The sequence below is a fragment of the Macrobrachium nipponense genome, chromosome 1, assembly GCF_015104395.2.
Source record: "Macrobrachium nipponense isolate FS-2020 chromosome 1, ASM1510439v2, whole genome shotgun sequence".
Lineage (NCBI taxonomy): Eukaryota > Metazoa > Arthropoda > Malacostraca > Decapoda > Palaemonidae > Macrobrachium > Macrobrachium nipponense.
In genome coordinates, this window is record NC_087200.1 from 84894444 (window position 1) to 84909629 (window position 15186).

Genomic DNA, 15186 nt, shown 5'->3' on the forward strand with positions numbered 1-15186 from the left:
CCTTCTTCTTTTTCCTGTTCTTTTTCTTGTTTTTCTTCTTTCTGTCGCCAGATTCTTTTTCCCCTTCGGCCTTCTCTTTGTCATGGAGTATTTTCGATTCCTCCTGTATGGTATTCTTGGAAAGTTCCTCGCCAAAAGCAGAGGAGGGAGATTCTGGTACGAAGTCAACAATTGTTCTTTCGTCTTCGCGACCTTCAATGGTATATTGCGGTTCCACTCCGCTATAAGATGAATCTTGTGGGTAACCCGTTGAGACATATACAGTTTCGGTAGTATCAGCAGCAGTAGTGGTAGTCGTAGCAGGGCTTGGAGTAGTCGTTGTTGTCGTTGTCGTCGTCGTCGTGGTAGTAGTGGTAGTGGAGGAAACAGGTGATGGGTCGGAGGCACCTTCAGGAAGTTCAACCTCGTTCGAGCTGATGGTTCTGTTCTTAGATTTACGTTTACGACCGTTCCTCACGCGGCTTTTCCGGCTCTCCGTCCCCTCACTCTGGTGCAGGCTTGGAAGGACTTCATTCGCAATCTGATTGTCTTCATTCTCTTCATCATTCTGGGCTTCCTTGTCAGAGCTGTCGCCATCCGACATGATGTCGAGTGCTTCTTTTTTTCCCTTTTTCCCTCTTCTTTCCTTCTGACCTGTTTCAGAAGTAGGAAATTAAAAATAGGATATTCGTCATACACAAGTTGGGTATACACAAAATAGGTACCATCATCAGTTTAACATGAAATGGTAATTTCTTAGTATTCACTTCGTCAGAGAATAGGATATCTGATGCAGAGTGCGACCTTTGTGTACTTTATAAAATCATGCTATAAAATATGTATCATCCTGGGAGAAAGCGAGATTCAAGCAAAACTAAAATGTTAAATATTCATTTCCCGTGATCACACACAATAAATATTAAAAAGCAATGAGGTAACGGTTTCTGCACAATACTTAACAGATAGATCACCGGTTTGCAAATTTGCAAAGAAATAACAAATGAGTCACTATGATACCAACCATTTCTGTTTCTCCTATTCTTGTTTCTATGTCCTTTCCTTCCGCTCTTATCTTTCTTGTGTTTCCGCTCCTCAGTAGGGGTGACGGTTTGGTCTACGTCAGGGGACTGGGAAGTGACTATGGGCTCTGAGGCTCCTTTCCTAGGACTCACTTCATTTGCAGGATTGTCAACCTCTGCGCCTGCTTCCCTATTCTGTAGAAAGAATAAATTATGAAAATACTTTCAAGATGGTGACGAGAAGAGTTATAGAGCATACACAAAGTGAAGAAATATAATGGGAAGTTGCAGTTCTCAAGTATCAGAGAGAGAGAGAGAGAGAGAGAGAGAGAGAGAGAGAGAGAGAGAGAGAGAGAGAGAGAATCATTTAGTAATTGATTTCACTCTCCTTGAGGCAAGAAATACCTACTCAAGGCCTTATCTTTTTATTCTTTAAATTGTATATGATGGCCTTCATATTGAAGAATCACGGTCACTCTCATCTGTATTTTCTCTCTTCAGACCCAAGATCCGACCCACATCAGTTACCAAACAACCAGGTACATAATTCACTAGGATGAACAAAAAGGAACGTCGCATTTTAAGGAAACGAACCTATACGTTCTCTCTCTTTAACAGAATTTAGGCTAAAGCCCAAGCGCTGGGACCTAAGAGGTCATTCAGCTCTGAAAGGGAAATTGAAAGTAAGAAGGGTTGAAAGGTAACAGGAGGAAAACCTCGTAACTGCACCATTAAACAATTGTTAAAGAGGATGGAAGTCAGATGGAAGAGAGAGAATATGAACGGAGGTACAGCAAATTGAATAAAACAATTTGTAACTAGCGGCCGAAGGTCCGCTACAAAGAACTTCAACTAATGCCTACAGTGCACCAAGTGAGATGCATTGACAGCAGTACCCCTAACAGGAAAACCTATACTTTCGTACCTGGTCTCCGGATTGAATACAGTTAGTTCTTTTGGGGCGTTTGTTTGTTTACTTTGCATAGAACAAGTGGTTATTCAGCAACGGGATCAACGGCTTTACGTGACTTCCGAACCACGTCGAGAGTGAACCTCTGTCACTATACCGACCACGCCACCGAGGCGCTTTCTTTTGGAGCGTGAGCTAGGAGTGCTCCCACTTACACTATGGGGCATAAGAGATTAAGATATGACCAAGCTTTGAATAAGATTCACACTTAAATCATACTTTACTGTGTTTGCTGGGGAAACTGAACTTACGGTGACTAAAGCGTACGAACGATAATCTGTGATTGAAAGTTGATAAGGGAAATTAGAAAAATAGCGCAACATCATCAAACACCCAAAACATGCAATACAAATATAGCTGACAAATGTCAGTCTAGTCTTGAGCGAAGCATAAAGAACACCAACGCTCGGAAGGACGGCAAAACCAACATGAACTAATGAATACATGAAAATTGGGCGTTATGTACCGGTCCTGGAGCCGGGAACATCCAGTTCCTAACCAACCTTCAAGAAATGTAAGCTTTTATTGAATGTTACATTTGATGTATCCTGCAATGACAAATCACTTGATTTTCTATGAAAATAGAAGCAGTACTTGTTTTTTTCTCATAAAAGCTAAGTCCACGAAAACCTAGAAGGCAAGGGAAGTTATAAAGATTATATGGTTACGAAGAATATATATATTTTTTTCTGCTGACGATCTCTTGTTATTTTCAGAGACAAACTCATTTCTGAATCAGCTCGTAACTCGAAATTGCAGGTTCCTTGATGTCGATCGCTGTTGTAAAGCAACACTTTGAATTCAAAAGATTTTATTCATTTGTCGACAATAAATCATAGGAAGTAATGTACAATTTTTACTGAAAAAACATTTGTAAAGTTACGAAGTAAAATGAAGACTAAAGTCTGATGTTTTAAAGACCACTATCTATTGGTGAGAAGAAAATAATCTCCATAACATGATTGGTGGGAGGTAACAACCAAAGCAAATGCTGAAGCGACGGATGCTTATATAGGCAGCACATTTATCAAGACACGCTACCTTACGAACTTGGGTCTCCATCATTTAAAAAGAAAAACAAACCAAGAGGAGAGAGAGAGAGAGAGAGAGAGAGAGAGAGAGAGAGAGAGAGAAATGGAATACAGAATTCTGGTCAAAAACCAAGTGCTGGGACCTATGAGGGCAATCAGCGTTGTACGGAAATTTAGATTAGATAGGCTCTTAACAGTGTAAAATGAGGAAAACTTCGCAGTTGTATATGCAACAATGGAGAGGGAGAAAAGTTGATGAAAGAAAAGGGAATGAGAGCAGAGGTACAGTAAGAGGAACGAAAGGGGTTGCAGCTTGGGGCCCAAAGAGTAAGGCAAAGAGCCTTAAGTAATGCCTACAGCACTCGGCATGAGGCGCACTATCCCCCTAAGAGAGAGAGAGAGAGAGAGAGAGAGTCGTAGTCAAATTCAATACATGTGTACCAGGGAGCTCTATACAATGCTTCTTTCATAATTCTATTTTGAGCCCGTTTTAAAAATGGAAGAGAATGTAATCTTTTGGTAAAATTCCGGCTAGCAGTAACTGACGATCAACGTATCGAGCGTAGATAACTTCCTTTGACATTGTTGAAATCTCCATTAAGAATAAGTAACAAAGTTCCTTTATCTTCGCCAAAAAATATATAAAATATATGTTTTTTTTTATGGAATGACACTCGATCTTGAAGTAATAGCCTGTGAGTGCAACGTCTATTGTGAATCAACTCGCCAAACAATATGTGAAAAAAAAGAAGGATGATTGACAACGTGTCCGTTCTTGTGACTTTTAACACTGGACTTATAACCCAACTTCGGCAGATGGGCCTACGAAAATTTCTGAATACCTATCATTGTCAACTAGTAAAATATTACAAATGTTTTATTAATAGTTTAGATTTTTTCTGTTATAAGCTTCGATATAATATATATATGTTATATATATATTATATATATATATATATATATATATAGTATATATATATATATATATATATATATGACATAAATGTATTAGGTTAACTTATGATAGTCCTTTTCACCCTTGTTATAATTTCTGTTCCCATGTCAGTTTGAAAAAGCTACGTAAATTCACTTTTTCCATGTACAGAAGTACTGGCTTTTGCCATACTGAGTCCACGTTCTTCATCAAGTTTGTCGACATGTTTCTTTCGCATAGACAGAAGATATTGTGAAGTCTATCATCTATTGACTTTACTACAATGGTAAAGGAAAAGTTTGTTTTTAACACACACATTTCTGTGTGAATTACTCCTACGCAGCCAACTAAGCTTGCAGGCATACTTTAGTACACTCTTGCAACTTTCCAGTTCATTCAGCCAGAAAACCATATTTTTCTGTTGCTAGGTATTATTAGCAACAATTTAAACTACAAGTCAAGGATAAAAAAGATATAAATTACTGCTTCAATGCACACACAATATATATATATATATATATATATATATATATATATATATATATATATAAATATACATATATATATATATATATATATATATATATATATATATATATATATATATATATATACATATATATATATATATATATATATATATATATATATATATATATATATATATATATATATATCCTATTAACTTTGTAGAAGGCTATGACAAAGCTAGTCCGTGGAGGTTGTCTTATCACATTAAGAATGTCAGATGGGGAATTTAGATACTCGAGTTACCCAAATCAAACCCAGTAAAAGAAAGTGAGGTAACTCCAAGAGACAAAATCACCGATTCTAGTTGCTACGACAGCTGATTACTCAAGAGAACAACACGTAAGTCTTCAAGTCCGGTTGGCTCCTATTAACCTCGGCGATGTTGACTCTTGACGCCACCTGATCTTCTTTTTCTGGGTTTGATTCATCCTCAATGTACTTTTATTAATTGTGTGAATTTGAAGAATTTCCTATTTGCGTTTTAGTCACTGGCATCATTCAACAGACATATACAAGCGTGGCAATAGATTTTCCTCCACAAGAGTTCACCTTAGTATTCGCAGGCTTTGTTTTATCAGCACATTGGTAAATGTTCAGAATATACCAGTAGTTACATAGTACAGTGAAGCTGTCTTTTGTGTGATACTTCCCTGGCGAACTGAACTGAACTTTTTCGATTACACTCCTAACACTTGTGTCAAAGTGTTAAGGAACATACCTAAGGCCACCTTTGGTAAAATTTTCGAAAACTCAATTCATATGTTTTTTGCTGAATCCTGCTGTCAAAAAGCTAATTGTCTTAATGGGTTGGTCAAAACATGCGGTGGTTTATCCAAACTCATTAAACCTCTGAGTTTACTCGTTTTGAAGATGATACTTACAATCGTAACCCCTTAATATTTTCGTTCCAGTTTTCAAGGTTAACATCATTTCAACAGGCCCTACAAATGCCCATAACTAACTACAATTATAAACATCGTATAATTCAAATAAATAATAAACCAAAAAGTAATCAATAACCAAATGACAAGGGAGTAAAGCAATATCAATGTTACACGGAGTTGTCTACAGGATAAGTATCATGAAGCCAACGCATTCTGCCCCAACCTCACTACCCTGAACACAGCAGAAACTGGAGTATACCAAACTTATGAGTATAGCCTGGACGATTATCTTTAGTCCCTACTATTATTCAGTAATTAAAGGTAAGGTACAATACTAATATAAATTAACATCTCGGTATCAGAGGCCAATCCTCCCAACTGAAACTAAACTACCAAACTTATGAGGCTATGCCTTGGACGGGCCATACCAGTGCTTTCTGAAATTGTGTCTGACCTAATTTAAGACACCGTGACCTGCCTCGTCGGTCGACGGGCTACCTTAGACACCCTCTGTGACCTATCAAACTAGATTAGGTCAAACACAATTCCAAAAATCACTAGTGTGGTCCACGAGAACGGAGATAGCCCGTCCACGGGATAGTCTCTTAAGTTAGGTAGTTTAGTTTCGGTTACGAACACTGGCCTCTCATAATGAGATGTTAATTTATATTCGTCTTGTACCTTACGTTTTCTTACTGAAGCATCGTGGGGAACAAAGATAAGCATCCAGGTTATATTCATAAGTTAGGTTAGTTTCGTTTATACTAGGTTAGGTGTATATATATATATATATATATATATATATATATATATATATATATATATATATATATATGCATATATATATATATATATGCGCACACACACAAACACATCAGTTACTGCAGTTACTGCTGTGTTCAGGGTAGTGAGGTTGGGGTAGAATGCAGGGGGTTTCATGATGCATATATTTTGTAAGGCTTAAAATAAAAGACAAAACCAAAGCAACAAATGAAGATCCAGATGAATCACAATTAAAAATTAAAGCAACGTACCTGTTCCTGTGTCTTCTTTCTCCTCTCTCTTCTGCCTTTCTTGTCCCTTTTCCTTTCGCCTCGCCTTCCCTTCCTCCCTCTTTTTTTCCCTCTCCTGTCTTTCCGACGTCTCCTTCTCTCTCTCTTCTTCTTCAGTTGTTCGTCTTCCTCTGTCTCCTCCTCCTTCTCCTCCTCAGCGGCTTTTCTCACTTCCTCCTTTGTCGTTGTTTCTACATCCTCCGTCACGGAATCGACGCTACTCTCCCAGCTGGTCTTCTTGATCACGCCCTTGGTTTTTCCCTCCTTGAGGTTGTCCTTGATTGTGGAGGAAGACTCGACAATGTTATAAGCGCTGATGATATGCTGGTCTTGTTGTTCCTGTTCCCCTGTGGGGGGGTCGTCCCCTCCCTCTGACTCACCCCTGAATTAGGAAGGACGAGAGGAAATGAACGGCAAAGATGAGCAAGAGGGGAACATTTCATGGCAATTTAAGATTATAATCCTCACCTTCGGAGGTTCATCATCAGCCATAACAAGAAGAAAGTTACAAAGAAAATAATGATGGAAAACTAAAATATATACTGCACTTCAATAAAAAGCGAAACAATATTTCCTATCATGACTTCAACATACACTGACAACATAATCTGCAGTTTCGTGGATATATAACTTTTAAAATTTGAAGATGATGTCAGAATAAATATTTCAAATATAAGAACATCAATAAAAATCATTTCACCACTATCATCATAGCTTACATTGGATATATCACTTATTTACATTGATAAGAAGTAAACAATAGTATGCATCCTTCCAGAAACCACAAAGAATAAGAATTACAGTCAAGGCGAGAAATTAGCAGGGCACAATCAGCAACCGATTGTTTTTCAGTCGACCTTTGTACTCAAACCACCCCTGAACTGCGAACAAGAAAGTCACATAAAATCTAAAAAAGTTGTATAAACCTGCTTGAATGTTTACATTAGTTTATAAGCATCAACTTGTGCAACAAGGACACTGTGCAAGCTTTTTCATGACTGCTCATAAAGTCAATGCTAATCGTCAGCAAGCAATATCCAATACAGAAAAGTTCATGTTCTAAGCAGAAAGGTCAACGCATTTTTAATAAGAGAAACAGATGGCTATAAAATGTTAGTGAGATAACTATTTTTTATATTCTCTTAATAGGATCTGGTTCTCTTCGGAGTTGTGTTTCTTCTTCTTCAAAGGGGATAACCTCAGCAAGAATATTACAATATCACAAGAAATAAAAATGTGTTGTTACTGCTCATATTATTCTTACTGTATTCGAAGATACGAGTAGGACTAAAAAAAAAAAAAAACTACCTCAGCGTATATCCTACTTTACAGTGATATAATAACACTCGGATTATCAAAAACCATTTCGTAATAGTCTTTTGTCTATTTTCTTCAACGCACGTATTCTGGAGTGCCCGGGAGCTTGTCCAATTTATTTTATTAGTATCATGTCTGCGAGCTACATTCTCTTTTCTCATTCCTGTTGGAGATGCAACATGTTCAGCTGATAATGAATTCGTTATCAAAATTGCTTTAACTAATCTAAAATTAATCCTAGTTCAATCAATATTTTTTATAGATGCTTATCTTGTTTCTCAATTTTCTTGATTTGGTTATTACTGCTTTGATGTCGTTATTCATGTCAAGGGCTTTACGCACTCCTATGTTAAAGCAACACTTAAGATTTCCTAGCAAAGCGTTCCAGATTTACAGACACTGAAACCTTATTTTTAAGATGCTCTGTAAAATTACATTTAACCAACTGCCTTCCAAATTCTCGGGTAACCAGAATGGTCCTTTAATTTAATCAAAATAACAATTATTTTGCTTGCTAATAACCTTACATGAGTATTAGAATAAAGAAAAAATGCGCAATAATAGTTCTGTTTAAATACATTCGAAATTATCGATTAGTATACATGAATTTGCTCTGCTCCTGTTATAATAATAATTATTTTACAGGTATAATGGCGTCTGAGTATCAGAAGTAATTAACTTAATTCTCCCACTTACATTTTTAAATGTTAAATAATATAATCATACGAAAACTGACAGGTTTAGGGATTTTAAAAAAAATGATTTGCTACTGTCAATCCTGAAAATATTCACAATATACTGTCACGATTGGCCAAATGATAATAGTTTTACCTAAGTGCGCCAAAAGTTCGTTAGATGTATATTGGGAAAAAATGTTAAAGCAATCCATCTTGCAGTTGTTGCTGTGTCAACGTACTTATTTTGTGAGAGAGAGAGAGAGAGAGAGAGAGAGAGAGAGAGAGAGAGAGAGAGAGAGAGAGAGAGAGAGAGAGAGAGAGAGAGAGAGAGAGAGAGAGAGAGGTGTAGAACTTTCGTTTCAACTTCACGATCTTATCATTTAAATTTCAATGGTTGATCTTTCATATCGTCCAAAGCATTCACGACGAGTTTCCAATGAGGAATAATAAAAATAATAGTGTTGGGAAGGTCCAAAAGAGACAGGGATAACTGTATACCGTAGTCAATAAATCACCATTTAATCAACGTCTTTGACAAAACACAAACACTATCCATGAACAGAACCCATAAGAGATATCTGAATTCATTATAAATTATAAAGACCTTCCGATTGATTTATGCCAGACAGATAAGGTGTGTTTAGGCCTACTGTTTAGAATATAAATGGTGATGTATTTTAATGCAGGCATCTGCGACAGCGATAATAATAAAACTACATGACAGAATGGAATTCGAATAGACTACAATCGATATAGCAGGAGATTATAAATAGTAGGTCTAGGTCTGACATTTCGTTTATGCTAAATACAAACCCTTACAATAAGTAAGAAATCCCTGCTTACTGGTAAATCATAGTCTTCGGGTCATGCCGTGGACCGTCTTTTCGGTCGAAGGCCACAGAAGTGGGTAAATTAAATGACAGCAAGTAACCGGTTAATATAAGCAACAGCAGATGCTTTCGAAGACTGTACAGATAGTTAACGCATCTGCTACCTTTACAAGATGGAAAAGAGGGGGTGGGGCGCCAAAAAAGAACACTAACAGAAAAGGCTTCAGATAATATAGGTCTGGGCATATAGAAATGAAGTTCAAAAAGATAATGAACAATTTTGAAAAGGGAAGTATCTCGACCTGGTGATAAGAAAACCGCAGAAGGGAAGATGTTTTTATAATGGTAGTGTGATGTCATGATGATCAGGCATTCTTATGGCTTGAGAGTAATTTGTTCCATCACACCAGCAAACAAAAATGGTGGAACTTGACATCAGTATAGTTTAAATGGACCCCAACTGTGCACATTCAGTAAATTAAGAAGCAAAGAAACCACGGGCTGAAGTATGATAGTGGGAGAAAGAAAAAGAAACTCGTGGTAGTGGGAAGTAGAATTCCAATTTCAATATCATCAGAAATGGGGTATTTGACATAAAAATGAATACAATTTACGTAGCAGTGTAGCTTTAAGCAAAGGCCCTACCTCGGAAACGGAAAACAGAATCAAGATTGAAGTAGGAGAAGCATAATGAGCATAACTGAAAACTCGATTACATGTACAAAAAGAACATAAAAGAGGGCAGAGCTCATGTTAGAGAAAGGAAAAACAAGCTAGACAAGAAATATCTCCCCTGCGTGTTTACAGACTGTGTATGTGTCATACTCATACGGTATCAAAAATAATACGAGTACCTCAAGATCTATAAAGATTTTGAAACTCAAAAGAATCTGCAAAGGTTTTTACAACTACAAAACAAGAGAAAAGTACTTCTTTGCCTAATATGTAGATAAGACACCTACAAGGATAAAAACTGAACATAAAAGGGTTCACTAAAACTTAACAGCTAATTATAACACTATCTTGGAGGCATTCTTCACCATAGCCGCAAAAGAATGAAGGGGATTTTCTTAAGGAAGAGTTTTTTTTTTACTCCATCTAATGTTCCCATGTTACTAGAACAAATATTCAACCTTTAAAATAAATAAATATACCTCTAGTTAAAAAATGCAATAAGAATCGGCTGTATAATTACTTTCACATCCCAACATGAACTAATGATGAAAACGCAATATTTTCCATTTTTTATTACAATGGTAAACAGGCCATAAATAACGTACCGAACATTTTACTTTATCATGGAAATACGTTACCAAGTGAGTGGAAAATAATAACAGTACGAATAAGACACTCAAACATCTCATGTAACAGCCATAACATGTCAAGAATGTCAGAAAGTTTCCGAGATCAAAGTTTAGTTAATTGCAGAAAGAGAGCGCAACCAGTGTTGAGCATAACGAGCATAATTCAACTCTGGTTGAAGTAGAAAGCATTCGCAAAACACAGGGATATACGGCATGATCTCTGTCAAGAAAGGTCATGTACAAGAAGCGAGAATTTTAAGCGACAATTACGGTGATAGGAAAGATGGTGAAAGTCTGCTGACAAGTGCGGTAAGAATCATATTATTATTATTATTATTATTATTATCATTTTTTTTTGCTCTTTCACAGTCCTCCAATTCGACTGGGTGGAATTTATAGTGTGGGGTTAAGGGTTGCATCCTGCCTCCTTAGGAGTCCATCACTTTTATTACTATGTGCGCCGTTTCTAGGATCACACTCTTCTGCATGAGTCCTGGAGCTACTTCAGCCTCTAGTTTTTCTAGATTCCTTTTCAGGAATCTTGGGATCGTGCCTAGTGCTCCTATGATTATGGGTACGATTTCCACTGGCATATCCCATATCCTTCTTATTTCTATTTTCAGATCTTGATACTTATCCATTTTTTCCCTCTCTTTCTCTTCAACTCTGGTGTCCCATGGTATTGCGACATCAATGAGTGATACTTTCTTCTTGACTTTGTCAATCAACGTCACGTCTGGTCTATTTGCACGTATCACCCTATCCGTTCTGATACCATATCCCCAGAGGATCTTTGCCTGATCGTTTTCTATCACTCCCTCAGGTTGGTGCTCGTACCACTTATTACTGCAAGGTAGCAGATGTTTCTTGCACAGGCTCCAATGGAGGGCTTTTGCCACTGAATCATGTCTCTTTTTGTACTGGTTCTGTGCAAGTGCCGGGCATTCGCTTGCTATGTGGTTTATGGTTTCCTTTTTCGTATTGCACTTCCTACATATGGGAGAGATGTTATTTCCGTCTATCGCTCTTTGAACATATCTGGTTCTTAGGGGCTGATCTTGTGCTGCTGTTATCATTCCTTCAGTTTCCTTCTTTAGCTCTCCCCTCTGTAGCCATTGCCATGTGTCATCGCTGGCTAGTTCTTTAGTCTGTCTCAATTATTGTCCGTGCATTGGTTTGTTGTGCCAGTCCTCTGTTCTGTCTGTCATTCTCCTGTCTCTGTATATTTCTGGGTCTTCGTCTACTTTTATTAGTTCTTCTTCCCATGCACTCTTTAGCCACTTGTCTTCACTGGTTTTCAGATATTGCCCCATTGCTCTGTTCTCGATGTTGACGCAGTCCTCTATACTTAGTAGTCCTCTCCTTCCTTCCTTTCGTGTTATGTATAGTCTGTCCGTATTTGCTCTTGGGTGTAGTGCTTTGTGTACTGTCATATGTTTCCTGGTTTTCTGATCTATGCTGCGAAGTTCTGCCTTCGTCCATTCCACTATTCCTGCGCTGTATCTGATTACTGGCACTGCCCATGTGTTTATGGCTTTTATCATATTTCCGGCGTTGAGTTTTGACTTGAGTATCGCCTTGAGTCTCTGCAAATATTCTTTCCTGATCGTGTCCTTCATCTCTTGGTGTTTTATATCCCCTCCTTCCATTATTCCCAGGTATTTGTATCCTGTCTCATCTATGTGTTTGATGTTGCTCCCATCTGGTAGTTTTATCCCTTCAGTTCTCGTTACTTTGCCTTTTTGTATGTTGACTAAGGCGCATTTTTCTATTCCAAACTCCATCCCGATGTCCCCAGATACAATCCTTACAGTCTGGATTAGGGTATCTATTTCCTTGATGCTAATACCATACAGCTTGATGTCGTCCATGAACATCAGATGGTTGATTCTGTTGCCTCTTTTCTTGAGTTGGTACCCGGCATCCATCTTCTGTAGTACTTTTGTCATGGGAATCATGGCTACTACGAAGAGTAGTGGGGACAGTGAGTCGCCCTGGAAGATCCCTCTCCTGATATTAACCTCTGCTAGTCTTATTCCAGAGCTTGTAAGTATTGTATTCCAGTTGCACATTGTATTTTTGAGGAAGCTGATAGTGTTTTCCTCTGCCCCATATATTTTCAGGCATTCTATTAGCCAAGTGTGTGGAATCATGTCGAAGGCTTTCTTATAGTCTATCCATGCCATGCTTAGGTTGGTTTCCCTTCTCCTACTGTTCTTCATTACCATTTTGTCTATCAGGAGCTGGTCTTTTGTGCCCCTACACTTCCTTCTGCAGCCTTTCTGTTGGTGGCGCCGTGGCAGAGTGGGTTAAGTCGTCAATGGACTGGTTAAGCAACATTGGGGCTGGTCAGTCGTTGGATGGGTGACCGCTCTCTCGGCGTTGATTCCTTGGGAAAGGATCTTTACCATAATTTCCTCAGTCTACTCAGCTGTAAATGAGTACCTATCCCTGATGGGGTAGTGTCCAGCTATGGGTTAAATAGCAAAACTCAGCAATGATGTTAAGAAATGAAGGAATAAACGACAACGACGTAAATGGAACCTCTGGCAACAGAGGAACTTCGTCCGGCAGCCAGGTATTCAACCCAATTGAAGGGGAAGACGGTCAGGTACTTGGAGGTCGTCATCCAGCAACTGACCACCACAACGAATAGTAACCAAACAGCCTGAGATTGGAGCTACAGAAGCAAACCAAAGGAAGAAATGGACAAGAGAAGAAAATAAGGAAATATGGAGATGCTACATCAGAAGCAACCCGTCGGAGAGAAGATATAGAAGAAGGTTGGTCAACATCTGGAATGAGAGGATGATTATTATTATTATTATATTACTAGCTGAATGACCCAGCTCTGCTTGGGATAATTATGAATGACAACTGATAAACTCTCTCTCTCTCTCTCTCTCCAACCTTTACTGTCGCTTTCACTCTTTCTTCTCACTAACACCAACTCTCTCTCTCTCTCTCTCTCTCTCTCTCTCTCTCTCCTTTCTCTCTTTCTCAACTTTAACTTGTCTAACTTTTCACTCTTTTCTTCTCACTCACAACTCTCTCTCTCTCTCTCTCTCTCTCTCTCTCTCTCTCTCCAAGCTTTACTGTCTCTTAATCTCTTTCTTCTTACTAATACCAACTCTCTCTCTCTCTCTCTCTCTCTCTCTCTCTCTCTCTCTCTCTCTCTCTCTCTCCAACCTTTACTGTCTCTTAATCTCTTTCTTCTCACTAATACCAACTCTCTCTCTCTCTCAAACAACCGCTCTTCTCTGTCTCTGTGTCTCTCTCTAACCTGCCCTGTCTTTTTTCCTCTTACTTCTCCCTAACCTCCAATCTACTCTCTTTCACTTCCTCTCCCTCTCAATTCTCTCTCTGTCAACCCCATTCTCAAACTCCACCCTCTCTGATGTATTGATGTTTACCCTATAGTTTTCTTTTCCAAATGATAAGTCATATGTATACAGAAATTATGTATGATAAATTCGTAATGTAACTAAGTCTACGGACATAACCAGCCCCGTTTCACGGGAAGAACCAAGTTCGTTTCAGGGAATCCCTTCTCACCCAAGCCCCCTTCGGTGGGGGAGAAGGTGGTAGGATGAAACCCCGTGTAAAACCATCTTAGGAGTCCCCACTATAACCCTGCCAAGTTTCATGCCCATCGAACCAGCCGTTTGGCCGTGGTTGAATGACAGACAGACATAACAACGCCCACTATAGTAAGATTATGATTAATATTATTGCTGTTAATTAGTATTATTATTGATGAGCTTTGTTTTATAGGGCAAGCTGAAAGGACGTGAACTTACGCAAGAGCTTTTCGAAATAAAGAATACAGTAATTGTCAACAGAAAAAAGAAAACAGTAGAAATTAAATAGACACACTATAAAGTACATGACAAACGAGGTCAATGCATTCACTGAATGGCATTCAGCAAAAAATGAAAGGTCAATAACAAAATTTAACTTTTGAAAATAAGGCAACATTAAAATAAGAAAATAAGGAAAGTGTATGTGAATGTACCCCAAGCAAAGAAAACGCAACTTCAAAACTGGTGAAGACCTTGGAATAAAGATTGTGGCACTGCTGGAGGTTAGAGTGCGGGAGGGGCATACAGGGAGTATGGAATAAGGAGAGGGGAAGGTGGTGCAGGGGAGAGGTAGGTCCTTGTCACATTACCTTCGGGATGGAGGCCTTCGCTGCTTATTCTTCCTATTTCTCTTCTTGGAGCGACGGGAGGCTTTCCTTCTCCGACTACCACTGACCTCCTCGTCAGGTACGACGTCGTCTTCCACCACTGCAAAAGAAGACTCAATTCTCTTAAAGCAGCTCCAGACACATTATGAGCACTATACTTCCACAAATTTACCCATAAAAAGAACACACAATTCTACACTAAATTCCTAATATCAAGATATTAAATATTCCCAAGTCTGATCAAGAAAATTAAAAGTTTTACAGATTCCACGCTCAGTAGACAGACTAATATGGCACTTACCGTCTGAAAATTATACCGAAAATGTAAAGAGAGATTTCAGTTCAACATAAAGTTCTTCACTGAGTTATTAAAAAAAAAAAAAAAAAAAAAAAAAAAAAAAAAAAAAAACCTTATTATATATATATATATATATATATATATATAGATATATCTATATATATATATATA

General features: G+C 38.1%; 1 protein-coding gene across 6 annotated transcripts in view; it reads right to left on the reverse strand.

The window, feature by feature from the left end:
* The window catches only part of LOC135219424 (uncharacterized), a 913425-nt gene that overhangs the window by 387275 nt on the left and 510964 nt on the right, over window positions 1–15186 (reverse strand). For all 6 annotated transcript variants that reach the window (XM_064256195.1, XM_064256199.1, XM_064256198.1 and 3 more), the window contains exons 4-7: window positions 14700–14817; window positions 6383–6782; window positions 1001–1193; window positions 71–633 (exon numbers count right to left, since the gene is read on the reverse strand). In XM_064256195.1, coding sequence (XP_064112265.1) covers window positions 71–633; window positions 1001–1193; window positions 6383–6782; window positions 14700–14817 — 1274 coding nt within the window. The remainder of the gene's footprint in view (window positions 1–70; window positions 634–1000; window positions 1194–6382; window positions 6783–14699; window positions 14818–15186) is intronic.